The 26,027-nt window shown below is 42.6% G+C and overlaps 1 protein-coding gene, 1 long non-coding RNA gene and 1 other non-coding gene across 5 annotated transcripts in view; all 3 read right to left on the bottom strand.

Moving 5' to 3' along the window:
- Positions 1-206: 206 nt before the first annotated feature.
- LOC133152364 (uncharacterized) lies at positions 207-1,385 on the bottom strand. Its single transcript, XR_009714109.1, has 2 exons — positions 1,087-1,385; positions 207-390 (listed from the first exon to the last, which is right to left on the bottom strand). It is a non-coding gene; the product is annotated as an uncharacterized LOC133152364 (long non-coding RNA).
- Positions 515-627, bottom strand: LOC133153352 (small nucleolar RNA SNORD67). The gene has a single exon (XR_009714323.1). It is a non-coding gene; the product is annotated as a small nucleolar RNA SNORD67 (small nucleolar RNA).
- Positions 1,386-3,994: 2,609 nt separating the features above from the next.
- lrp4 (low density lipoprotein receptor-related protein 4) overlaps positions 3,995-26,027 on the bottom strand; it is a 56,846-nt gene continuing 34,813 nt past the window's right edge. The window contains exons 4-39 of one of the 3 annotated variants that reach the window (XM_061275786.1): positions 22,533-22,646; positions 22,337-22,453; positions 21,270-21,398; positions 20,034-20,153; positions 19,837-19,962; positions 18,952-19,077; positions 18,646-18,780; positions 17,928-18,053; positions 17,387-17,617; positions 17,125-17,281; positions 16,352-16,569; positions 14,373-14,549; positions 13,874-13,999; positions 13,473-13,681; positions 13,141-13,222; positions 12,945-13,050; positions 12,672-12,873; positions 12,191-12,380; positions 11,885-12,016; positions 11,655-11,795; positions 11,495-11,581; positions 11,246-11,417; positions 11,002-11,164; positions 10,436-10,661; positions 10,068-10,371; positions 9,780-9,998; positions 9,566-9,700; positions 9,382-9,490; positions 8,920-9,112; positions 8,662-8,775; positions 8,484-8,595; positions 7,999-8,063; positions 7,832-7,919; positions 7,619-7,760; positions 7,457-7,509; positions 6,483-6,619 (exon numbers count right to left, since the gene is read on the bottom strand). In XM_061275786.1, the coding sequence (XP_061131770.1) occupies positions 7,468-7,509; positions 7,619-7,760; positions 7,832-7,919; positions 7,999-8,063; positions 8,484-8,595; positions 8,662-8,775; positions 8,920-9,112; positions 9,382-9,490; positions 9,566-9,700; positions 9,780-9,998; positions 10,068-10,371; positions 10,436-10,661; positions 11,002-11,164; positions 11,246-11,417; positions 11,495-11,581; positions 11,655-11,795; positions 11,885-12,016; positions 12,191-12,380; positions 12,672-12,873; positions 12,945-13,050; positions 13,141-13,222; positions 13,473-13,681; positions 13,874-13,999; positions 14,373-14,549; positions 16,352-16,569; positions 17,125-17,281; positions 17,387-17,617; positions 17,928-18,053; positions 18,646-18,780; positions 18,952-19,077; positions 19,837-19,962; positions 20,034-20,153; positions 21,270-21,398; positions 22,337-22,453; positions 22,533-22,646 (5,135 nt within the window). In that variant the 3' untranslated portion in view covers positions 6,483-6,619; positions 7,457-7,467. Of the gene's footprint in view, positions 6,620-7,456; positions 7,510-7,618; positions 7,761-7,831; positions 7,920-7,998; positions 8,064-8,483; positions 8,596-8,661; positions 8,776-8,919; positions 9,113-9,381; positions 9,491-9,565; positions 9,701-9,779; positions 9,999-10,067; positions 10,372-10,435; positions 10,662-11,001; positions 11,165-11,245; positions 11,418-11,494; positions 11,582-11,654; positions 11,796-11,884; positions 12,017-12,190; positions 12,381-12,671; positions 12,874-12,944; positions 13,051-13,140; positions 13,223-13,472; positions 13,682-13,873; positions 14,000-14,372; positions 14,550-16,351; positions 16,570-17,124; positions 17,282-17,386; positions 17,618-17,927; positions 18,054-18,645; positions 18,781-18,951; positions 19,078-19,836; positions 19,963-20,033; positions 20,154-21,269; positions 21,399-22,336; positions 22,454-22,532; positions 22,647-26,027 lie in introns of all 3 variants that reach the window. The other 2 variants (XM_061275784.1, XM_061275785.1) reach the window with 2 other exon arrangements.

The raw sequence follows: 26,027 nt of genomic DNA, 5'->3' as shown, positions 1-26,027 counted from the left end.
AGCAAGTCTTTGTTTTTTCTTGCATTAAAGTTTAGTTTTAAAATCTAATGCACAATTTTCTTCACAACACTAATTTGCTTAATCTTCAAATAATTAAATCCATCCTCCAGATGGTAAATTAGCACTCTCAAAAGGCATCTCACTAAAATTAAATGGCTGGTGCTTTACTGACACCTTGTGGTAGATCATGGAATTGCAACCAGACGTTGGCAGTTTGTACAAATCTTTATTCAGAGACTACTAAAACAAGGGCAGCAATAATTCCTGGGAGTTGTTGAAGGAGCCTGCTTTGATTTTGATCATTTTTGCTTGCAGCAGGACAGCGATGGACGGTCTTGGTCCTCTTGACTCCTTCAGGCACTGTCCATCCTCTGGATACAGCATCACAACCTCAAAGGATAAAACGGAGAAAAGAGTTGTGATATATTAAAATAAACAAAAATAAACTGTAAATCACCAATGAATAAATATTTTTTTTAATGGAATAAAGAAGGCAAAGCTCAAGAATGGAAGATTTGAGTCAGATGGCCCCTGTGCACAGCGTGCGTCATCAGGTTGAATCAGATTGAAGTGTTAATGCCACTGCAACACACTCCAATCGATTAAGTGCAACTCATCACTCTCATATCCACTTCCAGGCTTTCAAAGATTCCTCTAAATATATTTAAAGATCGGAAAAGATCACTCGAGGATTTTTGACCCCCAATGAGCCATGCATGGAGCTAACTGCTGCACCCACGTGTAAACTAGTAAGCTTCTGAAGTAATTCACCAAGATGTTACGTTTATTATTTTACAAGGAGACGAACCACTATTGCAGAACCGTGTCAATATAGTACTTAGAAGATCTTTGGTTTTGCAATGAGCCATTGCAACAAGGTTAATGAATGTGTCCGTTTCCTCATTCAGGACAAAGAAACAAACGAAAGAACTAGCTAGCTACTGTCCTAGCCGGACATTTTGGCTCGTATTCGTTGAGGCAACTAAGCCGTATAAGTCTGTAACTAACAAATACGTCATTTTCGTCGTTGAGACTGATAAATTTGTATCGCAAATATGACTCTAAAGTGGTACAACAAAAACTTACCAAACATTATCTGTCTTTGGAAATGGAGGTCTACATTTTCAACGGGTCGACTTGGCCGGAAACGCCCCTTTAGTGTGGGCTTGTGAGTGAACGATTCGTTCAAATGAACGGATTTATTTCAGTGAACGAATCATTTCCTAAAGTGATCCGTTCTTTTTTCAGTTCATATGACTTCCACCAGTAGGTGTCGGTAATGCGCATTGAAGCTGGTGCCACCCCGCAGTAAAAGAAAACGAAGAAGAAAATGATGTAACTTCCCGTTCCCGAACGAGTCGTGAATTGTATATCCCGTTCATCGACTGAACGGATCTGTGAGTGAACGAGTCAGTGATTTGCATTTCCAGTTCATCGCGAGAACGGATCAATGAGGGAACGAATCCTGATTTACCCGTTCGCGAACGAGTCAATGAGTGAACTGCCTTCCTTCCGTGCATCAACGGATCAGTCAGTGAACGTGTTGCATCTCCTGGCGTGAACTATGTAAGCCAAAATGTCGATTTACGATGTGCCATGGAAAAAAAAGAACCATTCGATGAAGCATCACTTCTTTTATGTGCGTTTTCTCCAAGCTAACGGCTATCTTTATTGCATGAAGGGATGCGCCGTTATGCAATAACGGGGAGATTATGCTTCTTTTTGGGTAATCTTGATTTTATAACACTTATAGTAGTTTTAAAATAACGTGTATGCATATATACGCCTAAATATTGTTATCCAATATATCTACTGCAATTTCACAATAGATTGCTGGTTTGAAATGTACTTTTAACATTATTATTATTATTATTATTATTATTATTATTATTATTAAACATTAAAAAAAACCTGTTAAAACTTGTCTGGTGTTTTATTCCTTGTTTTTATTTTTGGGGCATGAAAACAAAATAGTAGTTTTAAAATAACGTGTATGCATATATACGCCTAAATATTGTTATCCAATATATCTACTGCAATTTCACAATAGATTGCTGGTTTGAAATGTACTTTTAACATTATTATTATTATTATTATTATTATTATTATTATTATTATTATTATTATTATTAAACATTAAAAAAAACCTGTTAAAACTTGTCTGGTGTTTTATTCCTTGTTTTTATTTTTGGGGCATGAAAACAAAATAGTAGTTTTAAAATAACGTGTATGCATATATACGCCTAAATATTGTTATCCAATATATCTACTGCAATTTCACGTTAGATTGCTGGTTTGAAATGTACTTTTAACGTGATGATGATGATGACGATGACGATGACGATGACGATGACGATGACGATGACGATGATGATGATGATGAGATGATGATGAGATGATGATGATGATGATGAGATGATGATGATGATTGATGATGATGATGATGAGGATTTTAATAAACATTAAAACCTGTTAGAACTTGTCTGGTGTTTTATTCCTTGTTTTTATTTTTTGGGACATGAAAACAAAAATCTGAAATTTGGTTAACTGCTCTATATGACAATATGTATACGTTGTGTAATATGTGTTGGTGTCCCCCAAAATAAAGAGCAAGTAGTCAAATACACATTCTTGACACGTACAAAAAATGCATAAAGTTATTAGGTGCAACTGAAAACGGTGGTGTACCTAATGGAGGGTCCGTGTGACATCACAGATCAACCAGCGAATCAGGAAAACATGTTGGCATACGGCCCCAAGTCCTAGAGCTTGACACCTGTGACCTTTGACCATGATATTTCCCTAATAAAGTGGCCTGTTATTAGGTACACTTGAAAATGGCGGTGTACCTAATGGAGTGTCCGTGTGATTCCCTCGTTAAGTGCACCTGCGTGAAAAGTTTTAGCTCCTGTAGAACGTAAAAGAAGCTAAAACTTTTCACGCAGGTGCGCTTAACGAGGGTCACTTGGAAAACATGTTGGAACGTGGCCCCGAGGACTGGAGCTTGACATCTGTGACCTTTGACCATGATATTTCCCTAATAAAGTGGCCTGTTATTAGGAACACTTGAAAATGGCGGTGTACCTAATGGAGTGTCCGTGTGATTCCCTCGTTAAGTGCACCTGCGTGAAAAGTTTTAGCTCCTGCAGAACGTGAAAGAAGCTAAAACTTTTCACGCAGGTGCGCTTAACGAGGGTCACTTGGAAAACATGTTGGAACGCGGCCCCGAGGACTAGAGCTTGACACCTGTGACCTTTGACCATGATATTTCCCTAATAAAGTGGCCTGTTATTAGGTACACTTGAAAATGGCGGTGTACCTAATGGAATGTCCGTATGACATCACAAATTAACCAGCCAATCAGAAAGTGGGGGTGAGGGCGGGTGTGGCACTTTTCACTTTCATTTAAGCTTTGACCATGATTTGTCCCTAATGAAGTGGCCTGTGATTAGGTACACCTGAAAATGGCGGTGTACCTAATGGAGTGTCCGAATGACGTCACAGATCAAGCAGCCAATCAGGAGGTGGGGGTGAGGGCGGGTGTGGCACTTTTCACTTTCACTTAACCTTTTTCCCTAATAAAATGGCCTGTGGTTAGGTCCATCTCATGGCCACTTCAATAGGTACACTACACGAGGTAAAAAATTAAATAATAATAAATAAATAAGAAAGTGTAGCGAACGATTCGGTGAACGATTCTTTTGAACAAATCTTGAGTGAACTGATTCTAAAGATTCAGTTCACTTAAAAGAACTGGAATGCACATCACTACTGGCCAGAAACGACACTTCCGCTTTGGACGCCTTTTAACGCTGATTGGCTCAATAGCTATGGCAACGTTGATTGGTCACATTTATTCATGTGACTAAAAACTTGGAAATAAGACTCAAAACTTGCGTTTTGTTGGTTAAAATCAAGATGTCAGTGGTCCTTGGCTTACAAAGATAAAAGCTTTACTATACATATGATATACAAAAGATGCACCAGACAAGAGTTTCATTGAAATGCCTTTTTATATTAAAAGATAGCAAAGGGTAATTCACTATATCACACAACACAGCTTGTTAGTACTGCCATGGAAATACATATAGCGTCTGTTCATATTTACACATCAAATGACATCCAAACAAATCATAAATACCTCTTATTGTTAACTTTACAACAGCTATGAGACCTGTAATTCATAACATAAAGGGGAACTATTAAATAAATGGCATATTCCCTATCATTTACAAGGCTTGGAAACAGTGGTTAAAATAATCCAGCAAATGTTAAACAAAATGTTTTCCAGTGAGTACAATTAATGCAAGTCTAATTACAGTCATGAAATCCCTTTGTACAAAAACTATACAGCTCAACCAAACAGTATTTTCAACTGAAATGTCATATATCCGAAAAATACAATTTGTACAGTTTTAGGATTCCTGCAGCAGAGTCGGAGGGACTGTGAGTTGGGATGATGACGGTAGGTTGGGTCACTATATGGTACTCTGTAGGCCGACTGTCAACCAATTGTCAGAGACAAGTTTCTGTAGCTGCCAAGACCCTCTTCCATTGGCTTCAGTGCTTTGTCTAGTAGCAAAACAGCAAGTTGCTGAGCTCTAAGCAGATTCTTCAAAAATACATTGTTCTAGAAACATAGTTGAGGAGCATTGTAGTTGTGTCAACAGAATGGAGGGGGGGGGAGGGCATTCTAAAAGATAAACAATGTAGCGACAGGTTAAATATTTTCAAGTGATATGTTGCTAAACTACAACCCTCACTGTGGTCCATCTTGCAGACTTTCTAAATTATGCTACACTACTGTTGCAAATACTGCAAGTGCATTTTTGCACCACAATAAAATGATAATAGTGTTTACTGATTTTTGCATTCATATTATTTTTGTTCCATAGAGAACGAAGAAAATTGCACCGGTTGAAAGATATGCTAATATTACTGTAATCGACAGCGTTTCTAAAAAGTGTGTTCAATTTGCAGGTAATGTGATAATGTAAAATGTGGTAGTTTTTTTTTTTTTTATGCCAAAACGAGTCAGAATATATATACTGTATATAATATAGCAGCCTTTGAAAAATTGAATGGAAAAGAATTTGGCGATGCACTAAAAGACGTTACAATGAATGCACTTTTATATTACCAAAAAAGTAAATTGGCAAAGTTGAGATATTTTGTAACATTGTTAAAACCAAGAAGCTTTATATCACAATCATAAGTGCTGTGTAGATTTTAAAATGACATGAACTAATGAGCGGTGGCATAATTGCTCTGATAACATTACGATTTTGTCTACAACAAACTTGCTCGCTATGACCAACCAAGACGCAAAATAATTAAATGCCAGAAAACATTTCTACTTTGTGTCACCTACTTTCTGCCTTTATGGTCTTATGTGTGCTTTTTTCTTAAAATTTCTGGCACAAAGTATATATAGTATATACATATTTAAAAGCACAACTACCTGCATGGTGAGATGATATTTCATGTAAAATGGTTCTAACAAACGAGTTAAAAATAATGTACAGGAACATTGTCGTGACTTTTAAAATACTCTTGCGCAATCAACTCGGGAGTTAGCTTGTTCAATAAAATATGATCAACGAGGGTTTCTACTGTTGTGAAATGAAAATTGTGACAACTTAATATCGACTTGTAAATGTGAGAAGAAACACGGGGACTTGTTCAAGCCCCACCCTTTGGCACTGTCATAAATACAACAACGCTTGAATATCTGCTGCCCAAAGCTCGACAACACTCACTGTTTCCGTGAACGTCAGGAAGCCCACTCAGAAGTACAAAAATCATTAATAAATAGAGTTCATAAAGAGATGAGTGGTTTTAGGGTACCATAGTTAAGAGTCTTGGGAGAGGGGGGGGAAAAAAAAAACTCTCTTAAAAATGGCGATGTTGTACACTGAGATATTTGTCGCAATGAGAGTCTGTATCCTTTAGTGTTTGCATCGCTTCTCGCTTCCTCCCAAGAGTCCTTTGCCTTTTCTGATTCCAGCATACTAATTAGTTTACAAATTTGCCTGAAGGCATTTTAGCACAGCACAATTGGGGCCCGTGTGTGTGTATCTGTGTGTGTCTGTGTGTGTGTGTGTATATACAAGTAGGACGGAGCAGCAGTTGGCAACTTGTTTGTTTGCTTTTGACTCTAAATTTACATCCACACTAGTACCTTGAAACATCTGTCCGGAACAACCGAGACAACAGACGGACGCACTTGCGTGTTTTTGCAATATAGGTCGATCGATATAAAATACACGGGCCGGCCTCAATTCTCGCTCTCCGCGGAGGGCTTGCACATGGACATCCATCCGGTGTCGGGCAGGCAACGCTGGGAGTGACGCTGAGGGGTGATGGCCGAAGGGGTGAGGGTGCTGATGGAGGAGCATTCGGACGCCTCCTCCTGAAGGAGTTGCTCCGTCTCGCCGTCATCCAGTGAAGCGCTGCTGGCCTGTAGAGAAACGGTGTCCGTGCGCATGCAGGTGTGCAGACCTCCTCGCGACGGTTTGATTTGTTTCAGATCATCCCAGTAAAGCTCCTCAGTGGACAGAAGACACACGCCCTCCACGATACGGATTTTCTCCTTGGTGTACCCTCCATCCACAACACCCTGGAGAAAAAAATTATATCAGTTAGTTAGAGGGCATCTAAAATTTGACACCACCAAGGTGTTTAAAGATCAAGTTTTGTTTACTATCTCAGTTGATATCAACCACGAGAGGGACCAAGCAATTATTCACTCAAAGCAAAACAACTCGCAAACAATTCAGGTCAATGTTAACCAACCCAGACATCGCATTTCTCTCTGTGGAGATTTTTTTTGTCTAACGTTTTCTTTTTTATTCTACAAAAATCTAAGTCATAGGTGTCAAACTCAAGGCAAGGGGGGCAGACATCATTTTATGTGGCCCGCAAAGACAAATTTTTCATCGACTTTGTGTCATTACTAGAATTACAAATGTCTTCACTTTTGAAAAATAGACATTGCTAAAATTGTTTATTACCTTTTATAATATTTGAAAAAAATTTACAAGTCTCTGATTCCAAAACTAGTTATTTATCACTTTTTTGTGTCATAATGGCCCTCCGAGGGAAACTATGACTATTATGCAGCCCTCGACAAAAATGAATGACACCCCTAGTTTAAATCTTCATGCTTACTGATTCTCAGAAAATAAAACAATTGGTCCCAGTTTACTAAGTGCTCACTGCCATCTTTAACGGAGACATTAAAAGCGATCAAACGCAGCTTCCATATTCTTTCAGCAAGACTCTGATATGGTACCGACACCTCAAGCAACTTGTTAGTCGCACTCACGACAGCAAACGTCAAAAGAAAAACAGATGTAAGAAAATGGCTCCGACACGGCATCTGGTTGTCTAGAATCGAGTAGTAAAGAAAGAAAACCAAGCTGGCACACTTTCATTCATGCCGTCATGTATCTACCTCTCCATGTCTCAAAAGATAAAAGGGGAGAGGGAGTTGTAGGGGTGAGAGAGCTGCGGGGAGTAAAAGAGAGGCAGGAAAAGATGAGTGCGCTGGTTTAAAATCCATCCAGGTGATGAAGATCAACCCTCAAATCAACTTTCAAATGAAACTTTTTATTACCTCTTTCTTATATCGAAGTTGATTATATATGGGAGGCTTCTGCGAGGCCTCGATCTTGACCTCTTGTGTGGAGGTCCGGTAGGAAGGGTTACTATAGGTCAGGTTGCTGACCCCTGGCTCGGCAAACTTGGACTTTTTGTGACTGTTGGTCGAAAATACAACAATTAAATTTCAGGCTTCAGTAGGTAAAATGATGTCGCATGAGAGACTCACCGGTAAATAATCAAAGCAATGATAAGAATGAGAATGGCCAGTATGGTCAGAACGCCTCCAATCACATAGCTGACGTGAAGTCCTTCACCTGTAACATCAAGCATGTGTTGACTGCCCGGATTTTACGTGCTCGACTTGTCCCACAGAAGGATCTGCTGAATACTGACCATGTGGAGCAGTGACCACGTTACTCTGTAAGCAGCCGTCTACATTCGGGTTCTTGTTAGTGCAGCTGCGGATTAAAATATGAAAATAATTTGAGAGAGTGAACGGATCATTTTGTGTTTATAACCTGAAAAAATTCTAAAAAAAAAGTTACAATTAAATGAAATTTATTTTGTGTGTTTATAATCCGAAGAAATTCTAAAAAATAAAAAAATAAAAGTTTATGTTTGTGCAGCTGTGGACCAAAATATGAAAAGCGAACGGAGCATTTTGTGTGTTTATAAACTAAATAAATTCTAAAAAAAAATAGAAATAAAAAAAAATTATATTTTGTGTGTTTATAATCCGAAAAAATTCTAAAAAAATAATCCGAAAAGAAATCTAAAAAAAAAAAGTTAAAATTAAATGAAATTATATTTTCTGTGTTTATGATCCCAAAAAAATTAAGAAAAAATCCAAATTAAGCAGGAATGAAAATGTGTCATACTTGATCAGTGAGGGTTCTCTTTGGGAGGTCTCAGTTGAAGTTTTGGGGATCTTATTAGGAACTGGGGTGCTGCTGGATTCTCTGCTGGGAGAAGTTGGGATGTAGCCTGCGACTATTTAAAGAAGATGGTTTAAATATCAAAACCTTGCCCGTAAAGTAACTGAGCGGGAGCACTCACTAGTGGAGCAAGGACGTCCGTCTGGTTCGTCTGGGCATGCGCAGACAAAAGTGTTGGTCTTGGCAAAGCATAGATGAGTGCAGCCTCCATTGTTTACCCCGCAGAGGTTGGTACCTGACAAAAGAGGGAGGAACTTTCAGCCAAAGAGGTCTTTTGAACCGTTTTGGGACAAATCGAGCTTTGCAAACCATGTGACCTTCAACGACAGCTGCTACGGAATCACGGTGTAGTCTTTTACCACGTGAACGTATCTCTTACCCGTCTGCCTGTTAGGTGATACCACTATAATGTCCATGAGACCCTCAACATTGGCCAGCACAGTTTCCTTGTTACGGCCCGTGTGTTTGTCCACCCGCTGGATGGACTTAGTCTGCCAATCAGTCCAATAGATCCAACGGTCTTGCTGCGAGAGTCGGGAGAAAGGGGTTAGAGGGGAGGACACCGGCTTCAACTGGGGAAACGAAGAGAGGAAAGGAAAACACAGACAAGGAGAGGGGGGATGGGAGGAATAAAGGGGGGGGGGAGGAGAAGGAGGAAGAAAAATGAGGGTCAGAGTGGAAAGGAAGAAGAAATGGTCAAGTCAAATGAGCCAAGTATGAACTGGAGGACGAGCAGATGACCGGTGAGCGGAGGAACACGGCGAGCTGACACGTGACAGAGCAGGTGAGTGGCGGAGGCAGCCATGAGGAAGGGTCAGTCCGGTGATTGCTAGCTAGCTACCTGGGTGAGGGCGAAGGGGTGGGAAACTGGGCTAACGAGGATCTGACGCAATTTTCCGTTCAGGTCAGAACTCTCGATCCGGTCCAAGTGGGCGTCAACCCAAAAGATCCTGCAGAATAAAAATAGAATGGTGGGCCTGTAGATCAAGCACATGTTCTGAGACTAAAGGCAGTTCTGTTCTGACCTCCGTGTGTCGTAGTCCAGAGTAAGTCCGTTGGGCCAACCAAGATCAGTATTGATCAGGACTTTGCGATCTGTGCCATCCAGGTGGGATCGCTCGATCTTTGCGATATGACCCCAATCGGTCCAGAATAGGAACCTGTGGAGACAAGGTTGGACAGGTGAGATGAAAAGCAAAATGCTGTGAGATGTTCCATTAGGATTTCGTCCTTGCTCACCCTTTGCTCGGGAACACGGCAATGGCTCTGGGTTCATCCAAACTGTTGTTGACTAGCACTTTGCGGCTGGTTCCATCAATGCGCGCCACCTCGATGGTATTTCGTCCTGTGTCGGTCCAGTACATGTTTCTGGCCACCCAGTCCACAGCCAGCCCATCTGTGGTCTTTAGTCCCTGGCTGATGACAGTCTCCATGCCGGTACCATCCAGGTTTGAACGTCTACAAGTAAAATGAGAAACCACGGCGGTATTACAAAAACCTTAGACCAGCAGAATTTTGGGCTGGTACCTTATCACGTCCAAGGTGACGTCGGTGTAGTAGAGTTTCCCATCCACACTGTCGTAGTCTAGCGAAATGACATTGTGTAGCTCGGGGACGGGTACATGCACGTCCGTGTGATCGTTAGTGTCCAAGGAGATTCTTCGCACGCTGACACGGTTGGAGAAGACCAGAAAGGTTTCGGGGGAGTTGTCACACGATCTGCCATCTCCCTTGAGTAGGATGCCGGTGGGACAAGCGCAGGAGGTGCCATTGGGACGAGGGAGGCACAAGTGAGTGCAGCCTCCGTTCTTCCTGCTACACTTGTTGAATCCTGAAGAAGGAGGGAGGAGAGAATGATGTTCCTGCGGGAGAAGAGATGCTCATACAAGACTTACCCAGAGGTCTCTCTCTGTCCACAGCTTGAATGTCCATTAGACCAGGCAGGTTGGAACGAACAGTGATAGTGTTATCGCCGGAGATCTTGTCTGCCCGCTGGATGCTGCGGCTCTGCCAGTCAGTCCAATAGATGTGAGAGCCCAAGAGGGTTAAACCGTACGGGTGCTGGACTGGCGTCACGAGGGTGTGGCGGTTCTGACCGTTCAGATCGGCAGCTTCGATGCGCTACGGAGGGTAAGAGGGTGGACGAGATGATTTCAGTCATATTTCAGTCATCTTCCATCAAGTACAGCGTTTTGAAGTGATGGGGAAAATGAAGCTTCAAAAATGCTTCATGAACCAGTTGTTTTTTTTGACTCCTCTAGATGGCATTGTTGGTTCAAATAAAGGGGTTTACAAAATTGTAAGTCAACGTATTTTTAACCCAATGTTCAACAGACAGTGCCATCTGGTGGACTGAAAAATACACCCACTTGTTCATGAAGCCAATATGAAGCTTCATTTTCCCCATCACTAGAATTTTGTCCAAGCACAACAAAGTGAGGAACAAGGAGTCAACACTCACCTCAGTATGAGCATCAGCCCACAACAACTGCGAGCCGGCCATGTCTATGGCAAGACCATTGGGCCATCCCAGGTTGTTATTGATGAGCATCACTCGATCAGAACCATCCATTGCTGAGCGCTCCAGTTTAGCATGTTCGCCCCAGTCCGACCAGTACATATATCTGTAAGAGATCCACAGACAGGTTCCGAAGTTATGTAAACATCCTGAGTGGAAATATATGCTAACAAAAACAAAGTCTCACCCCATCTCATGGTAAAGAGCAATGGCACGAGGGCTGTCCAGGTTCTGCCACACCAGAACTTTTCTCATGGAGCCATCCAGATTAGCAACTTCTATCCGGTTGATTCCTGTATCGGTCCAGTAAATCTTCCGGCCGACTGCATCGACTGCCAGACCGTCAGTTGTCATCAGTCCTGCAGAGAGAGAAGTAGATGGAGCTCATCATACTGATACCAGCTGTGCTTGAAATTGAGTTCTGAACAGGAGTCACCTGAAGAAATGATGTCTTCATGAGCGCTTCCATTGATGTTGGCTCTGCTGATTCTTTTAAGTGTGCTGTCCGACCAGTACACCTTGCCTGCAGAAGAGCCAATATTGAACACCCACTTTACTGAAACTTGAGCTCAGCTTCTTCGACAGGACACACAAACCGTCTTGCGGGTCCACTCCGATAGCAATCGTGTTTTTCATGGACGTGTTGACGGCGAGAACCACGTCGGCGAAATAGGGAATGTCCAAAGACACCATTCTAATGTCCGTTCGCCGTGCAAAGATCAGGAAGCTGTTCATGCCTGTTGAAAAAATATATATTATTGTTTTTTTAAGTATGGCAACAATTTATCTAAGAGGGTGATGGACTTGTGTAAAAAAATGTTCATACCAGGCATGCAGGTCTTTCCATTCGCTTGAAGGTTGATGCCAGTGGGACAAGAACAACTGTAGGCTTTGGGAGCAGGAGCCAACAGGCAGAGATGACTACAACCTCCATTATTCACCGCACATGGGTTGTGTACTACGAGTGGAGGAGCACAAAAAAAATTCAGCTCACAAACGGAGCTTCCTTTCTCGGCAAATCATAAACATAAGTTATCTGTGCTTAGATCTGTCACCAGTTTTGAAAAGGACATGAAACAAGTTGTTTTAAGCAGTGGCTGACTAAAAAATATTTAATTAGGGGGACACGCACCGGTTTCACGGTGTCTCTGGAACATGTGGATGTCCATGAGGTTCTCCAGGTTTTCCGCAAGTGTGTGCCGACCCAGGCCGGTCAGTTTGTTAGCACTCTGGATGCTCTTGGACTGCCAGTCAGTCCAGTACAGCATGTCTTCGTGTACGGTGAGGCCAAAGGGGTGAGGCAGTTGACTGCCAATCAGAACCTGGATTGGATGACTTTGATTAATCGTTACTCAAGCAAAACCAGGTTTTGGATTTTTTAATGAGACTCCTTCAAACTGCTGCGGAAACAAAAATGAAATAAAATAAAATGGTATGAAATAAAATAAAGAGTACCTCAAACTTTCTACTGCTTTATAAGTATATTTATAAATGAAATACAATGAAATAAAATAAATAAAATAAATAAAATAAATAAAATAAATAAAATAAATAAAATAAATAAAATAAATAAAATAAATAAAATAAATAAAAATAAATAAATCCTCTCTAACCTGTCGTTCCGAACCATCAAAGTTCCCATATTCAATTGTCTTCATGCCGGCATCGGCCCAGTACAGCCGTTTAGTCTCGTAGTCAATGGCAAGTCCGTTGGGCCATGTCAAGTTGGAAGAGATGATGACTACGCGACTCGACGAGTCCATCCCTGCACGCTCAATCTTTGGGTTGGCGCCCCAGTCAGTCCAGTACATGAAACTGAGGAAAAAAAATCAACATTCGAGGAATTCCTGGAGCCTAGGGTCTCTCATATTTTTAAATATGCTCACCCTCCAATAGGGTCCACAACAATATCCCTGGGTCGGTCAAGGTTCTCCCATATGAGGACAGTCCGCATGCTCCCATCGGAATTAGAAACTTCAATGCGATCTGTGCCTGGATTTAAAAAAAACATGATCTAAATCAAATTTGCAGTCCATGTATTATAATGTAATTTAAATTAATTTGTAAAACTGAGTTGGTTACCAGCATCAGTCCAGTAGAGTTTGTTGGTCACCCAATCAATAGCCAAACCTGCTGGACTCTCCAGACTGGTGTCCACCACAACCTGAAAAAAAAAGTTAACCAACCTTTTAATATCATTCACAAGGCTGGAGACTTCATTGCAAATTTGTTCTTTAGGTTTTTTTTGTTATGGAGCTGTCTGTACTCTTCAATGGGTTTCATCAAGATAACATCACACTCCTTCATCGCTAGGTGGCAGTATTGTACCAAAGAAAAACTCTTCTTGCCTTGCTGAAAGTTGGCACTGAATAAACCACACAGAATTGGTCCATTTGGAAGAGTTTTTTGCTTACCTCCTGCTTGCTGCCATTCCAAAGGGCTCTGTTGATGGAGTCAGTGGTGACATCCGTCCAGTAGATGTAGCCATCTTTGGCATCCCAGTCCAGTGCCACAGCGTTGCGCACGTCAGCCAGAGGGATGACATCATCTGACATATCCTCTGTGTCGAAGCTGATTCGTCGGATGTCCGTCCTTCGGGCAAAAAGCAGGAACTTGTCAAGACCTGATTAAAGACCAAAGGTCTTCTGTCAGTCTTCTATTTTTAACAACGGGTCAACAATAAAAAAACAACAACACAATGTACACCACTCATAGATTACCATTTTTATTTTGAAAAATGAATAATACGATGTGACTGCTTTATTCATTCTATCTACATATTAATGTGAATAGTTAGAAGAAGTAAAGAACTCACTGTTAGCGCAGTTGCTGTGGTCCACTTTTTTAAAACCAGTTGGGCAAGCGCAGGTGTAAGTCTTGTTGCCAGGGAGACACAAATGGCTGCAACCTCCATTGTTAGCACCGCAGCGGTTCTTTCCCCCTACAACAGAGCGAACCACAAAAAGCAAAAAACAAAATTGGGGGAGAACGTATGTTGTATTCTAAAACAAATCTAAATGGAAATTAATTTTAAAAAAGTTAAATAAGAAAGAAAGCTAAAACGGTTGAAAAAAGAGAGTAGAGGAACTACCGTAATTTTCGGACTATAAATCGCGTTTTTTTTTCATAGTTTGGGTGGGGGGGGTGACTTATACTCAGGAGCGACATATACATATATCTGGTTTTTTTTTCACTTTTTTTGGGCATTTTATGGCTGGTGCGACTTATAGTCCGAAAATTACGGTAATTTATTCCCAAAAATGAAAGAGGAGAGAGTAATGCAAGCATCCAACATTTCGTAGTTGGTCACTGACCTTCAGGTTGCCTCTGTGGGTGCAAAGTGTGGATATCCATGGGGAAGTGCAGTTTGTTCCGAATAATCTCCTGATTCTTGCCAGTAAATTTATTGGCGCTGTTGATGCTCTTGGTGTGCCAGTCAGTCCAGTAGAGGCTGTCCTCAAACACAGTGATGGCAAACGGGTGAGGCAGGCCTAAGAAGGAAAAGACAGAAAAGATGCCTAATGAGAACATTCAACAAAGGCAGCAGTTGCTAAAAAAAAAAAATCCTCTCAAATTTTAAGGACTGCAGTGTTCACTGGTGTTATTATGTTCCATCAGTTGCCAGAGCGACAGAGCAGAGTCCCTTCATGGATTCCGAAATTCTTTTGATTTTCCCAACTCGGTCAGGTCCAGGTGTGCTGTGTTTTCTGATACTATCTCAACATGAGGGCGACAAATAATGGACCTTCTTCCCTCCAGTGAATCACAAAAGCCATAGAGGAAACTAGTTTTGTCATGGTCACCTTCTCCCGTGTCATCAACACGTACTTTTCGTCCCCTCTGCTCTTGTTCTTTTCCGGGACAGCTGGACGAGCAGCTGCGAGCCGACGGGGCATCGAACGCTGCGCCGATCCTTCACAATAATGTCCCCTTTAACCTACATGTGGCACCTCACACACACACCACTGCGGAATCTGCCCCACTCATCACTGATAGTAGCAAGCATTGCTTCCAGATGGACATAAATGTGCTTGGATCAGAGCGGAAGGGATTACATAACCAACTTTTGCGTGTGGGCTTTTTTTTCTTTCTTTTTACTACTTTGTACTTGACTGAAGTTTGTGGTGCTCAATGGCTGACGGGATGAATCTGACAACCGTATTTTCTGGACTATAAGTCGCACCAGCCATAAAATGACGAGTTGAAACGGCGTATAAGTAGAATTTTTGGGGGGAAATGTATTTGATAAAATTCAACACCAAGAACAGACATGTCAGCTTGAAAGGCAATTTAAAATAAAAATAGAATAGGCAACAACAGGTTGAAGGTAGGATATGCTCATCGTCAGTTGCAATTCCAATTATTCCACAGGCCCGGACCCTCTTTATGCGGTTTAGTGTGAAATGATCTAATTTGTTAGTAATTTCACATGTAACTCGCTCCTGAGTATAAGTCGAACCCCTGGCCAAACTATGAAATAAACTGCAATTTATAGTCCAGAAAATACGGTATTAGAGTACAAATTTTAATGGACCTCATGTAGTGTCAAGTTAGCACGGGATGATAGCACCTGTCAGAGAAATATGAAGTACTTTTTTTTGCAAAACATCTTTTTTGTTCGCCACAAGGACGCTCTGCTCTCTCATCTATGTCCCTGAGGACAAATTACCCCGCATAAAAAAAGACGACTCACTCATTGTAAAAGAGGCGTCTTTACCGTGCCGAATAACCCGAGGCACACTTGCTCCAAGATCAAGTTGAAATCCCCCATGGAACCCTCATCTTGTCCTTGCCCCCACCCTAGGGGTCCACAGGTGTGTAGGCTGGTAAAAGATTAAACCGCCACACCCGCCCACTGCTCGACTCCAGGAAGTTGGCGCGCAGCCAGCTGAAGCATGAAACGCAACTGTACTTTAGGTGACTGTAGGGAGATAGTCATTAAAATTCCTTGGCGCAGAAGCCCGGCCAGTGGAAATGAGCAGACGCACACACGCATGTCCCATTTGTCCTGTGTGTTGTCTGAGCAAACAGAGGTTCTGGAGAACGGACAGGGCCAATTACAGCCTTTTATCCTCCGAGCACACATCATTAAGGAGTGCTCACCCGCACAATGGCGCGGGCACGCAAACACACGAACCCCCCCCCCCCCACTTGAACACTCTTGACTGCCGCTGATGTCTTTTGTGGTTCAAAACAGTCGAAAAATACTTTCTTTTATAAATGTATCATCGCCTGTCAAAGTATATTTTATTATTCCAAATGGGAACAATATTTGTTTAAAAACGACCCTTGCCTTGGTTGATGACAGCTTTACGATTGCGTCCGTCCAGGTCGGCTCTTTCGATGACATGGTGCTTGGCGTCCACCCAGTACATGCGGTGGCCGGCGTAGTCGATCGTCAGGCCGTTCGGCCAGAACAAGTGAGTGTCGGCGATGACTCGTCGATTGGAGCCGTCCATATTGGCGTACTCGATGCGAGGCGTGTTGCCCCAGTCGGTCCAGTAGATCTTACTGAAGAACAAAACAACAGCATCGACATTAGATGGCTCTTTTTTTTTAAGACCTCTGGGACAGAATCAGTTCGTTATTTGGGACAAAAATTCAAGTCCAGTCGATTACCGTATTTTTCGGACTATCAGTCGCTCCGGAGTATAAGTCATATTAGCCATCAAATACATCATAAATAAGAAAAAGATATATAATAACATGTGAAATGATAGAATGTGTTAATAATTTCACACATAAGTCGCAACCCCAGCCAAACTATGAAAAAAACTGCGATTTATAGTCCGGAAAATACAGTAAATCTGCGTTGACATTTTTCAATGGCTTCATCTGGCCACTGCGACATTGAGTCGAGTCAGGGAATCTCAGCCAGCACTTTTTGTATAAAATTTTTGCTCCATCCACACTTGCCTGTGGGCACTGTGCAGCGCTGCCAAGGCCTAATCCCCGCTGTGGAACAGCACTACAACTGGGACGCATCCAGAAAGGATGGTGTGCACATTTGAAAGCATCTGCGGTGAATCATTTAGCATGTGCGTGCGTGCGTGTTGGAGCGCCTACCCCTCTATAGGGTGCAGCGCAATGGCCCGGGGCTTCTCCATGTTCTGCCACAGTAACACCTTGCGATGAGTCCCATCCAGGTTGGCCACCTCGATACGGGATGTGCCGGAGTCTGTCCAGTACAATTTGTTGTGGATCCAATCAATAGCCAGCCCGCCTGTTTGAGAGAAAAGCGATCAATATACTGTAAATAGAAATGACATTTTTTAGCGAATAGTTGCCATGACTGCATTGACAGGAAAATAAGAACTGTGGGGTCCACCTGGGCTCTCCAGGCCCGTCGAGACGACCTCTTCCACATTGGAGCCGTTGAGGTTAGCTTTCATGATGCGGTCCAGCGTCACGTCCGACCAGAAAACCAGCTCTTGGCTGTGATGAAAATCCAGAGCGATGGCATTCTCAAGGTTGTTGAGTAGCAGCGTGTACTCGGAGCGGTGAGGCAGGACCTGACGGATATCGATTCGATTGGCAAACAACAGCACCGGCTCTGGACCTGTTCAAATAAACAAAACAGAAATAGGGGGATGAGAACGGAAAACCAAAACGGAAAAACAGCATTGATGCCCACCCCCACTTAGTAAGTGGAAGGTTCATTGCATCTGACAGTGACTCAGTATTTGGGTTCTGCAACAGATTGATGGGCTGATGTACCAGCACTCAATTCTCACATCATCTAATCTACTCCAGACCTTCAGAATTTGCAAGGCCCGGAGCCAGCAAATGGATACAGTTACTGCTGAGGAAAATATAAACAAAGAGGTTTTTGCCCTTGTGGTGAAAGTTAGAGAAGAGTGCATCTTTACCCAGCGCCTTGCAGCTCCGCTTGTCAGGCCGCAGTTCATAGCCTTGAACGCACCAGCACTGGAAGCCGCCCTCGACGTTGGTGCAGCCCTGGCTGCAGTAGCCTTCTTCGGCACACTCGTCCACATCTGGAACACACAAACCGTGGAGGCAAAAAGAAAAAGGGAAGGGGGCGGGATGGAAAGCTGTCATAATAGAACATCTGGTGGGTTCAAAAACCATTCAAGGGTCATGACCTCGTAGCATGATAAAAGAACATGGAAGTCATCAAGGATGGATTTTTACGAGATGTGACTTCCATTGTCTCATTTGTTAACTTATCAGACAACTTTAGGCGTCCAAGCGAAATCACACGGGCTTTATCATATTGCATCATACTGATGAGCCCAACACGCTGTATTTTTCAAATTATAATGCGCATTTAAAATTTTCTCAAAATTGGCAGTGCGCTTTACATTATGAATAGTGCTATAAATAATAAAATATATATATTAAAAATTAATAATAATAATAATAAATAAAAAATAATCATAATAAAACAAACTATCATTTTAAATTGAGCTATTTTTTTCTCGCTGTTCACCACCTTGTCTCTCGGGTTTCAGGAATGTGTAATGATACACAATATAACTAAACAACTGAGCAGTCATTGCTGTGTCAAAGATATCAATTGTGTCAACACGCGCACGCGCGCACACACACACACACACAAATAAATACCCTGGCAGGATCTTCCGTCATCCATCAGTCGGTATCCGGTGTGACAGGTGCACTGGACCAGTCCTCGGACCATTTGACACTTCTGGGAGCACCCGCCGTTATTCTGGTTGCAGTTGCCGTCACTGGAGCGTGGACCTGAATGGTAACATTGAAGAATCACAAACTTGCTGTGTATACAGACATCCCAGCGGCCATATTCCGCCTGGAGTATTTGTGTTTTTGAAATCCCCAGTTGGCCAGGATGCTACTTCCTTCTAGCCACGTTAGGTTGGCAAAGTTGAAGTAACTAAAACACAGTCAACTCACGACATTCATGGTGTGGAAGTTCATCCGTCCCATCTTCACAGTCATTGACCTCGTTGCACACCTTCCTCTGGCCGATACAGCGCCCATTCCCGCACTGGAACTGGTCCGGGGCACAAGGTGACGTCTCTGCGGCGACACCAACAGGAACCTCAATATATTTTGTGTTGACATAACAAAGTTGTCATAAATGTTCCTACTGGGATGACCCATTTTCTCTCCTTGGCTCTTGTACTTTTCCTTCTTAATTTTCAGGAAGCATATAAGGCTGTTAACTACATCAACTTTCATTATATACAGTTAATTACTACATAGGATCATCATTAGTGTTTAATGAATTTACATCTATTTAAGTATACACAGATGTAGCAGCGTAATGAATCAGTATATATCCAATTAAAAGGAGATTAGCTCATGCGCATATGTGATGTACATCGGGGATTGCATCGTGGATGAGTCATGTTTCCATACATGATTGTACAAAAATAACACTTCAATGATGTTTTGGACCCCAAGCAATTGAAAGCTTTGAAATCCCCCTGCAATCTCCAGTAGCAAGTTACAGCCTGCACGAGGAGCGGCTCATTAACTACAAACAGGGAAAATAAAATGAAATAAAATGAAATTAAATATAAATAGCCTATATTTTACATTTAATGATATAAAAATAATCAATAAATAAAATAAATTGAATTAAAATTCATCAATAACTACGTTATTTGTGCATGTCTCAAGTGTTTCCTGAAACAATTGGTGGGATTATAAACCCACAGAGACACTCAGGCTCAACTCAAAACACGTTTTGGAGAGTTCCACTGTTGCCATGACTACAACTTAAATTCGTCCTAAATTTAGCTTCTGACACGATGATAACAAGCACAGTCTCACCAGCTTTTTCGCAACCCTCTTCGTCACTGCGGTCTGAACAGTCGTCTTCGCCGTCACATCGCCATGACAACCGGACACAGCGTCCTGTTCCGCACCGGAACTGGTCAGCTGTGCACATGGACGTGGCTGCAGAAGACAAATGAATTAAGTGTGACGGGAAGCCGACCAACAGGGTATGCACAAATGCGGCTACTCACTGCAATTCAGCTCATCGGATTGATCGTCACAGTCGAACTCGCCGTCGCACCTCCAGCCCGCGTTGATGCACATCCCGCTGCTGCACATGAATTCGACCGACCTGCATGGCTGGTGGGACGCTGCGGGGCAAGCAAAAAAAATATATATATATACAAACATACGTCTTGTTAAAATGGAAGATTCAGCAAGAAACGAGGAAATCCTCACTGCGAAACTAAGTGACTAAGAGTTGTCTCCATTTATTGCGCAACTCCCTGCCTTCCTTCTCCAGATCATATATCACGACTTGCAATTAAAGATGGAAGAGATGCTCCAGCTGGCAGCAGATGAGGGCGGAGGTGGGAAGGCAGATTAAAGCGGAATCAAATGCACGCTTCCTAAATCATGGGCGCCTTTTTCTTCTGACATGTTTTCTCCTGACAGCACGCGTCTGTTCCCCTTGAAGAGGGGGCCACAGATAAAGCTAGCGGCAAGAGAAAGCAAAAGAAGAGGGTGGAGAAAATGGAGGTGGATCAAAACAGCAGGTGGGATACTCGATTGATCCCCTTTGACTTTCAGAACTTTGCAATGTAGCCAAAAGCAGTATCAGCGTTAGCAACGTATGTGCACATGACAAGTGGAAAGACAGAAACAGTTTTCCCCGAACAAAGAAGCCTTCATGTGTCGGGAGATTGTATGGAATGCTACGCGAGGATGTTTTATGCCTCGGAGGAATGCTTCCAGTATGTGTGCTCGACATTCTTTTTTTTTTTTTTTTTTTCCTCGCTGCTGAATGAAAAGGTTTAAGTGTTGGATTCACATTGTAAAACGAGTAAAGCAGGCAGCGGCATTGAGAAACCTGGAACAGAGAGAAGCGTTTAGGCAGCCACGACCTTGGTGACACTCAAATGATGACGGCAAACCTTGAAGTCGTGCTTATCGCCGTGGAGATAAAAACATCAGACGGAAAACCGATGAGAATGTGTGCGAAAAAGTGAATGAGTGAGGAGGTGGACGAGAGAACAAACGTGCGTGTGTGTGTCTGTATTGGTGTGTGTGCGCTTATGTGTGTGTGTATATTTCCCGGAACAGAACAGTCATTATGTTTTTAATAAACGAGTGCAACAAAGTTATACGAAATAAATAGGGCCCAATTTTTTATGCCAATTTTTGGCTGAAAAAAAAAAAATACTGACTACCTTACCGAGAAATCAGTCAATTTTAAAGTACTATATATAGAGTAGTGACTTTCTTACAGCAATCCGACTCGTCCGACCAGTCTCCACAGTCGTCATCTCCGTCACAGTGGTAGATGTCCAGGATGCAGCGGCCATATGCGCACTGGAACTCTTCAACGCTGCAGGTGGCCGCCATCACATCTGAGGCTACTCACACATACGGGAAACAGATGACAGTATTTAGAAAGAGCTTTGGACTGTCAGGAGGGTTTTGAAGTACTGTTAGAAATGAAAGACGATTGAAGATCATAATGCACAAGGTCCTTAGTGTCTGCATTCACTATTCATTCATCATCATCATCATCATCATCATCATCATCATCATCATCATCATCGGTTTAAAGTCCGCTTTCCAGACGCCGCTGGGTTGGACTGAAGACTAGAACAGTATTAGATTATTATATAATATACAATATTATTTGTTTTACACCGAAAGAGGATACACCTATACAGGCTATTTAGACTATTTGAATATTTTTTGGGAATCTCAGCTACATAATTGGATGGGTAAATGATTCACAAAATTAGCTGGAAAATAAATCAAGTCTAAGTAATAAATTCTTTTTTGTTTTTTTTAAACGTTATTTTTTATTTCCAATTTCACGGATCACCTGTAATACCTGTAATTAGGTCAAGGACGAGCAGATTTGCCAATAGTTTTTACCCTACAGCGGTAGTCGTATTGAATGCAGCTAAACGTAAATGATTATGTCTGTGTATGTTCTTCTGTGGGTTTTAGCTTGTATTTTTTTTTTAATCTTTTTATTCTATTTATTTTTTATCTCATGCGCGGATCGGTTGGCACTTTTTAAATTTTGTTGTACATGTGATGATGACAAATAAAGATCTATTCTATTCTATTCTATTCTATTCTATTCTATTCTATTCTATTCCCCCACGGACCACTAGAAGGCCGCGGACCACCGATTGACAATCCCTGCACTCGAACATTCATTTCACCTTGATAGATGGGTTTAGAATTTCAATGGTTGCCAAATTTGAAGTAGGCTACTATACGGTAATAGAAAATAAAACTTTTGTTTCTTTGAGAAGAACTCGTCACTCTTTGGGGCCCAGCAACTTACGACAATTTGCCTCGTCCGACCCGTCCTTGCAGTCTGTGTCCCCGTCGCAGTACCAGTGTTCAGCAATGCAGCTGCCGTCAGTGCAGCGAAATTCCTTGTCTGAACATTTGCGCATGTCTAGAAAGACCCAAATGGAAAGTGTTAGCGCTCTTGAATCATGTGCTTACCAGACACGCTGGTGACTTTTTGTACCCACCGCACTGTTCGTCACTGTTGTCCCCGCAGTCGTTGTCTCCATCGCAGTGCCAGAGGCTGCGGATGCAGTAACCGTTTTGGCATTGAAACTCATCTTCCTCGCATTCTCGAGGAGCTGGAGAACGAGATTGCCAAGTTGCATTATAGCGGACACAAAATGACACAGATTCATGTAAATGATTGATCAGGGTCGGGTTCTGTTGTCTATTAAACATAGTAGTTAAGATTGTTGTTTCACTTAAATTAAACCGACGTGATTTAAAAAAAAAAATCTAAATCAGAATGGAATTTGACTTTTATATTTGAATTTTTTTGACTTTTTTTTGTTTTAAGTTTTATTTTTTTTCCACTTTTAATTTTGATTTGGCCCGATATCGATTGAGGTGTTTCTATGAAGCATTTGCTTTTCTTCATTCCAATTAAAATTCAGCGCTCAATGTAAGTGTCTTGCCATCCCCCCCAAAAAATATCTATGAATAAGCTCGACAAACATATTCAAGTGGAAAACAGAGCCAATTCTACAGAGTCTATCTCATCAAATTTATAGCCACATTGATGCAATGTATTACTTGGAGAATTCATTTAAAACAAAAATCAATAAGCGGAATAATATCCCATTTGATTTATATGCAAACCCGGTTGAAATTTACAACTACCCCTGCTAAGGCTCACAGCTTGATTTATGCCTTAATTGGGAACCCTGACTGCAATATAAAAGGAAATGCAATTTCACAAGACAGTTAACCTTGAGACTGGACATAAAAGACGTTCGTCATCCGTGGCCTCTGCCTACATGAGGTCGTTAAGTAAAAAGTCGCAACTTTTGACACCGTGACTTTCACATTGTCTCTATTTTAAACCCTTTTCGCTAAGCCAAACTCCTCCATCTGGCTTTTTAATTAATCACACCCTTATTGATTAAAGCCCCGAATGGATTTTCAAAAACACAGTCTACAGTGGCTGCCGCTGAATCGATAGCAAATCCAAGCTTCGCCAGCCCGGGGGCAGAGTAAACCCGTTAGTCAAGGGGAACCAATGACGAATAGCTCAAGGCAGACGGCGATCTATAATTTATCATTGTTGTCCATGTATCTGTGTGTTTGTGCGATAGACAAACAGAAAAAGATAAAGCCAGAGCGAGGAAGACGGAGGTGTCGAGAGAGCAGAGATCTCAGCTTTGTTTGAGTTCTTTTAATAATAATAATAATAATAATAAATTATATTTATAACGCACTTTACATTTGGGGGAATCTCAAAGTGCTACATGGCAGATAAAAAAACAAGAAAACAAAACAAGGACAAGTTTAGAACAACTGGACGACAACCAAGATATGAGAAAAATTACGGAAATGCTAAGGTAAAAAGGTGAGTTTTAAGTCCAGTTTTGAAAGAGTCAGTGGATTGGGGTGCTCTTAGGTGGTCGGGGAGGGAGTTCCACAGTGTAGGGGCTGTATAGCAGAAGGCTCGGTCGCCCATGGTGCGCAGCTTGGTTTTAGGAACGTGGAGAAGGTGTGAATTGGATGAGCGGAGGCTTCGGGTGGCAGGTTTTGGGGCAAGGAGTTCTTTGAGGTATGGGGGAGCATGTCCAAGGATACAATGGTGAGTGAGGAGGGCGATCTTATAATCAATTCGGAATTTGATGGGGAGCCAGTGCAGAGAACGGAGGATGGGTGTGATGTGATTGCTTTTCCGCACCCCCATCAGGATCCTAGCAGCGCTGTTTTGAATGTACTGAAGCCTCTGGAGGCTCTTGCTAGGGATCCCGATGAGGAGTGCGTTACAATAGTCTATCCTTGAGGAGACAAAGGCGTGGACAAGTTTCTCAGCATCCGTCAGGGTAAGTGTGGGGCGGAGTTTGGAGATATTTCTGAGGTGGAAGAAGGAGGTTTTGAAGATGTGTTTTATGTGTGACTCAAGGTTGAGTTGAGGGTCCAGTTTCACACCCAGGTTGGTGACAGTGGCTGAGAGGGGAATAGTGAGACCGGCGAATAAGATGCTTGTTATTGGGCAGGTATGGATCTGATGGGGAGTGCCAATTAACATGGCTTGGGTTTTGTCACTGTTAACTTGCAGGAAGCTGAGATTCATCCACGCCTTTATCTCCTCCAGACACAGGGAGAGGATGGATGAGGGAGATGGAGAAGGCTGGGTTATGGAGGGCGGGGGGTCAAGTTTGAGGTATAGCTGGGTGTCGTCCGCATAGCAATGAAATGAGATGCCGAACTTCCTGATTATATTGCCGAGGGGTAGTATGTAGAGAGTGAAGAGGGTAGGACCGAGTACAGATCCCTGGGGGACACCGGAGGTGACAGTGTGAGTGTCGGATTTTTTCCCCCCCAGGGAAACGTACTCGGTCCGGTTTGAGAGGTAGGACTGAAGCCAGGTTAGAGCAGTGCCAGAGAATCCAGTGGAGTGAAGCTGGTTAAGGAGGATATTGTGGTGGACAGTGTCAAATGCAGCGGACAGATCCAACAGGATGAGAAGTGACGGGGAGCCTGCATCGGCAGCCATGAGAAGGTCGTTGGTGACCCTAACAAGTGCTGTTTCAGTGCTGTGGCCAGAGCGGAACCCGGATTGAAATTTCTCAGCGATGTTATTGCGGGTAAGGTGAGTGTGAAGTTGGGCAGCTACCACTTTTTCCAGAACCTTGGAGAGGAACGGGAGTTTAGATATTGGTCTGTAGTTGGCAAGGTTGTCCGGGTCAAGCGAGGGTTTTTTGAGCAGGGGGTTAATAATGGCAGTCTTCAGTGCAGGGGGTACAGAGCCAGACTGGAGTGAGAGGTTGATGACATTGGTTATTAGGGGACTAATGGCTGAGGTTTGTTGTTTAATGAGGGCTGTGGGGAAAGGGTCCAGGGCACATGTGGAGGGTTTCATCTTTTTGATGATGTCCTCTACCTCCGACTGCAAGATAGGAGAGAAGCAGCGGAGAGGCTGGACTGTCCCGGGTGGAAGGAAGGGGGGAGGAGGTGAAGTGGTGGGGCCAGAAGAGGAGAGGAGCTGGGTGCGGATGTTGTTAACCTTAGCGGTAAAAAAGGTCATAAAGTTATTGCACACTACCTCTGAGGATTCTGTTGGAGTGGTGTGAGGTGGTTTGAGAAAGTGGTTGATGGTTGAAAAGAGTTGTTTTGAGTTTCCAGGGGTATTGTTTATGATATTGGAATAGAACTGGGCACGTGCAGTCCCAAGGGCTTTTGAGTAGGCCTTCTGGTGTTCTTTGTAGGCCTGTTTGTGCACGGTCAGTCCTGAGGCTTTAAGACGACGCTCCAGGATGCGCCCAGTTGACTTCAACAGACGCAGCTCACTGGTGTACCAGGGGGCTGAGTGTGAAAAAGTGACTGTTTTGGTTTTTTGGGGGGCATGGATACTTAGAAGTTTGGCCAAAGAGTTATTGTAATGGTCCACTGCCTTGCTGACTGATGTAAAGGTTGCAGAGGAGGAGGAGAGAAACTGGAGGTCCTGTGCTATAGTGTCTTGATTGATGTTTTTGAAATTT

Source organism: Syngnathus typhle, linkage group LG4 (assembly GCF_033458585.1).
Source record: "Syngnathus typhle isolate RoL2023-S1 ecotype Sweden linkage group LG4, RoL_Styp_1.0, whole genome shotgun sequence".
In the NCBI taxonomy this organism is placed as follows: domain Eukaryota; kingdom Metazoa; phylum Chordata; class Actinopteri; order Syngnathiformes; family Syngnathidae; genus Syngnathus; species Syngnathus typhle.
The sequence above is the reverse complement of the archived record's forward strand: the minus strand, read 5'-3'. Positions and strand labels throughout refer to the sequence as shown.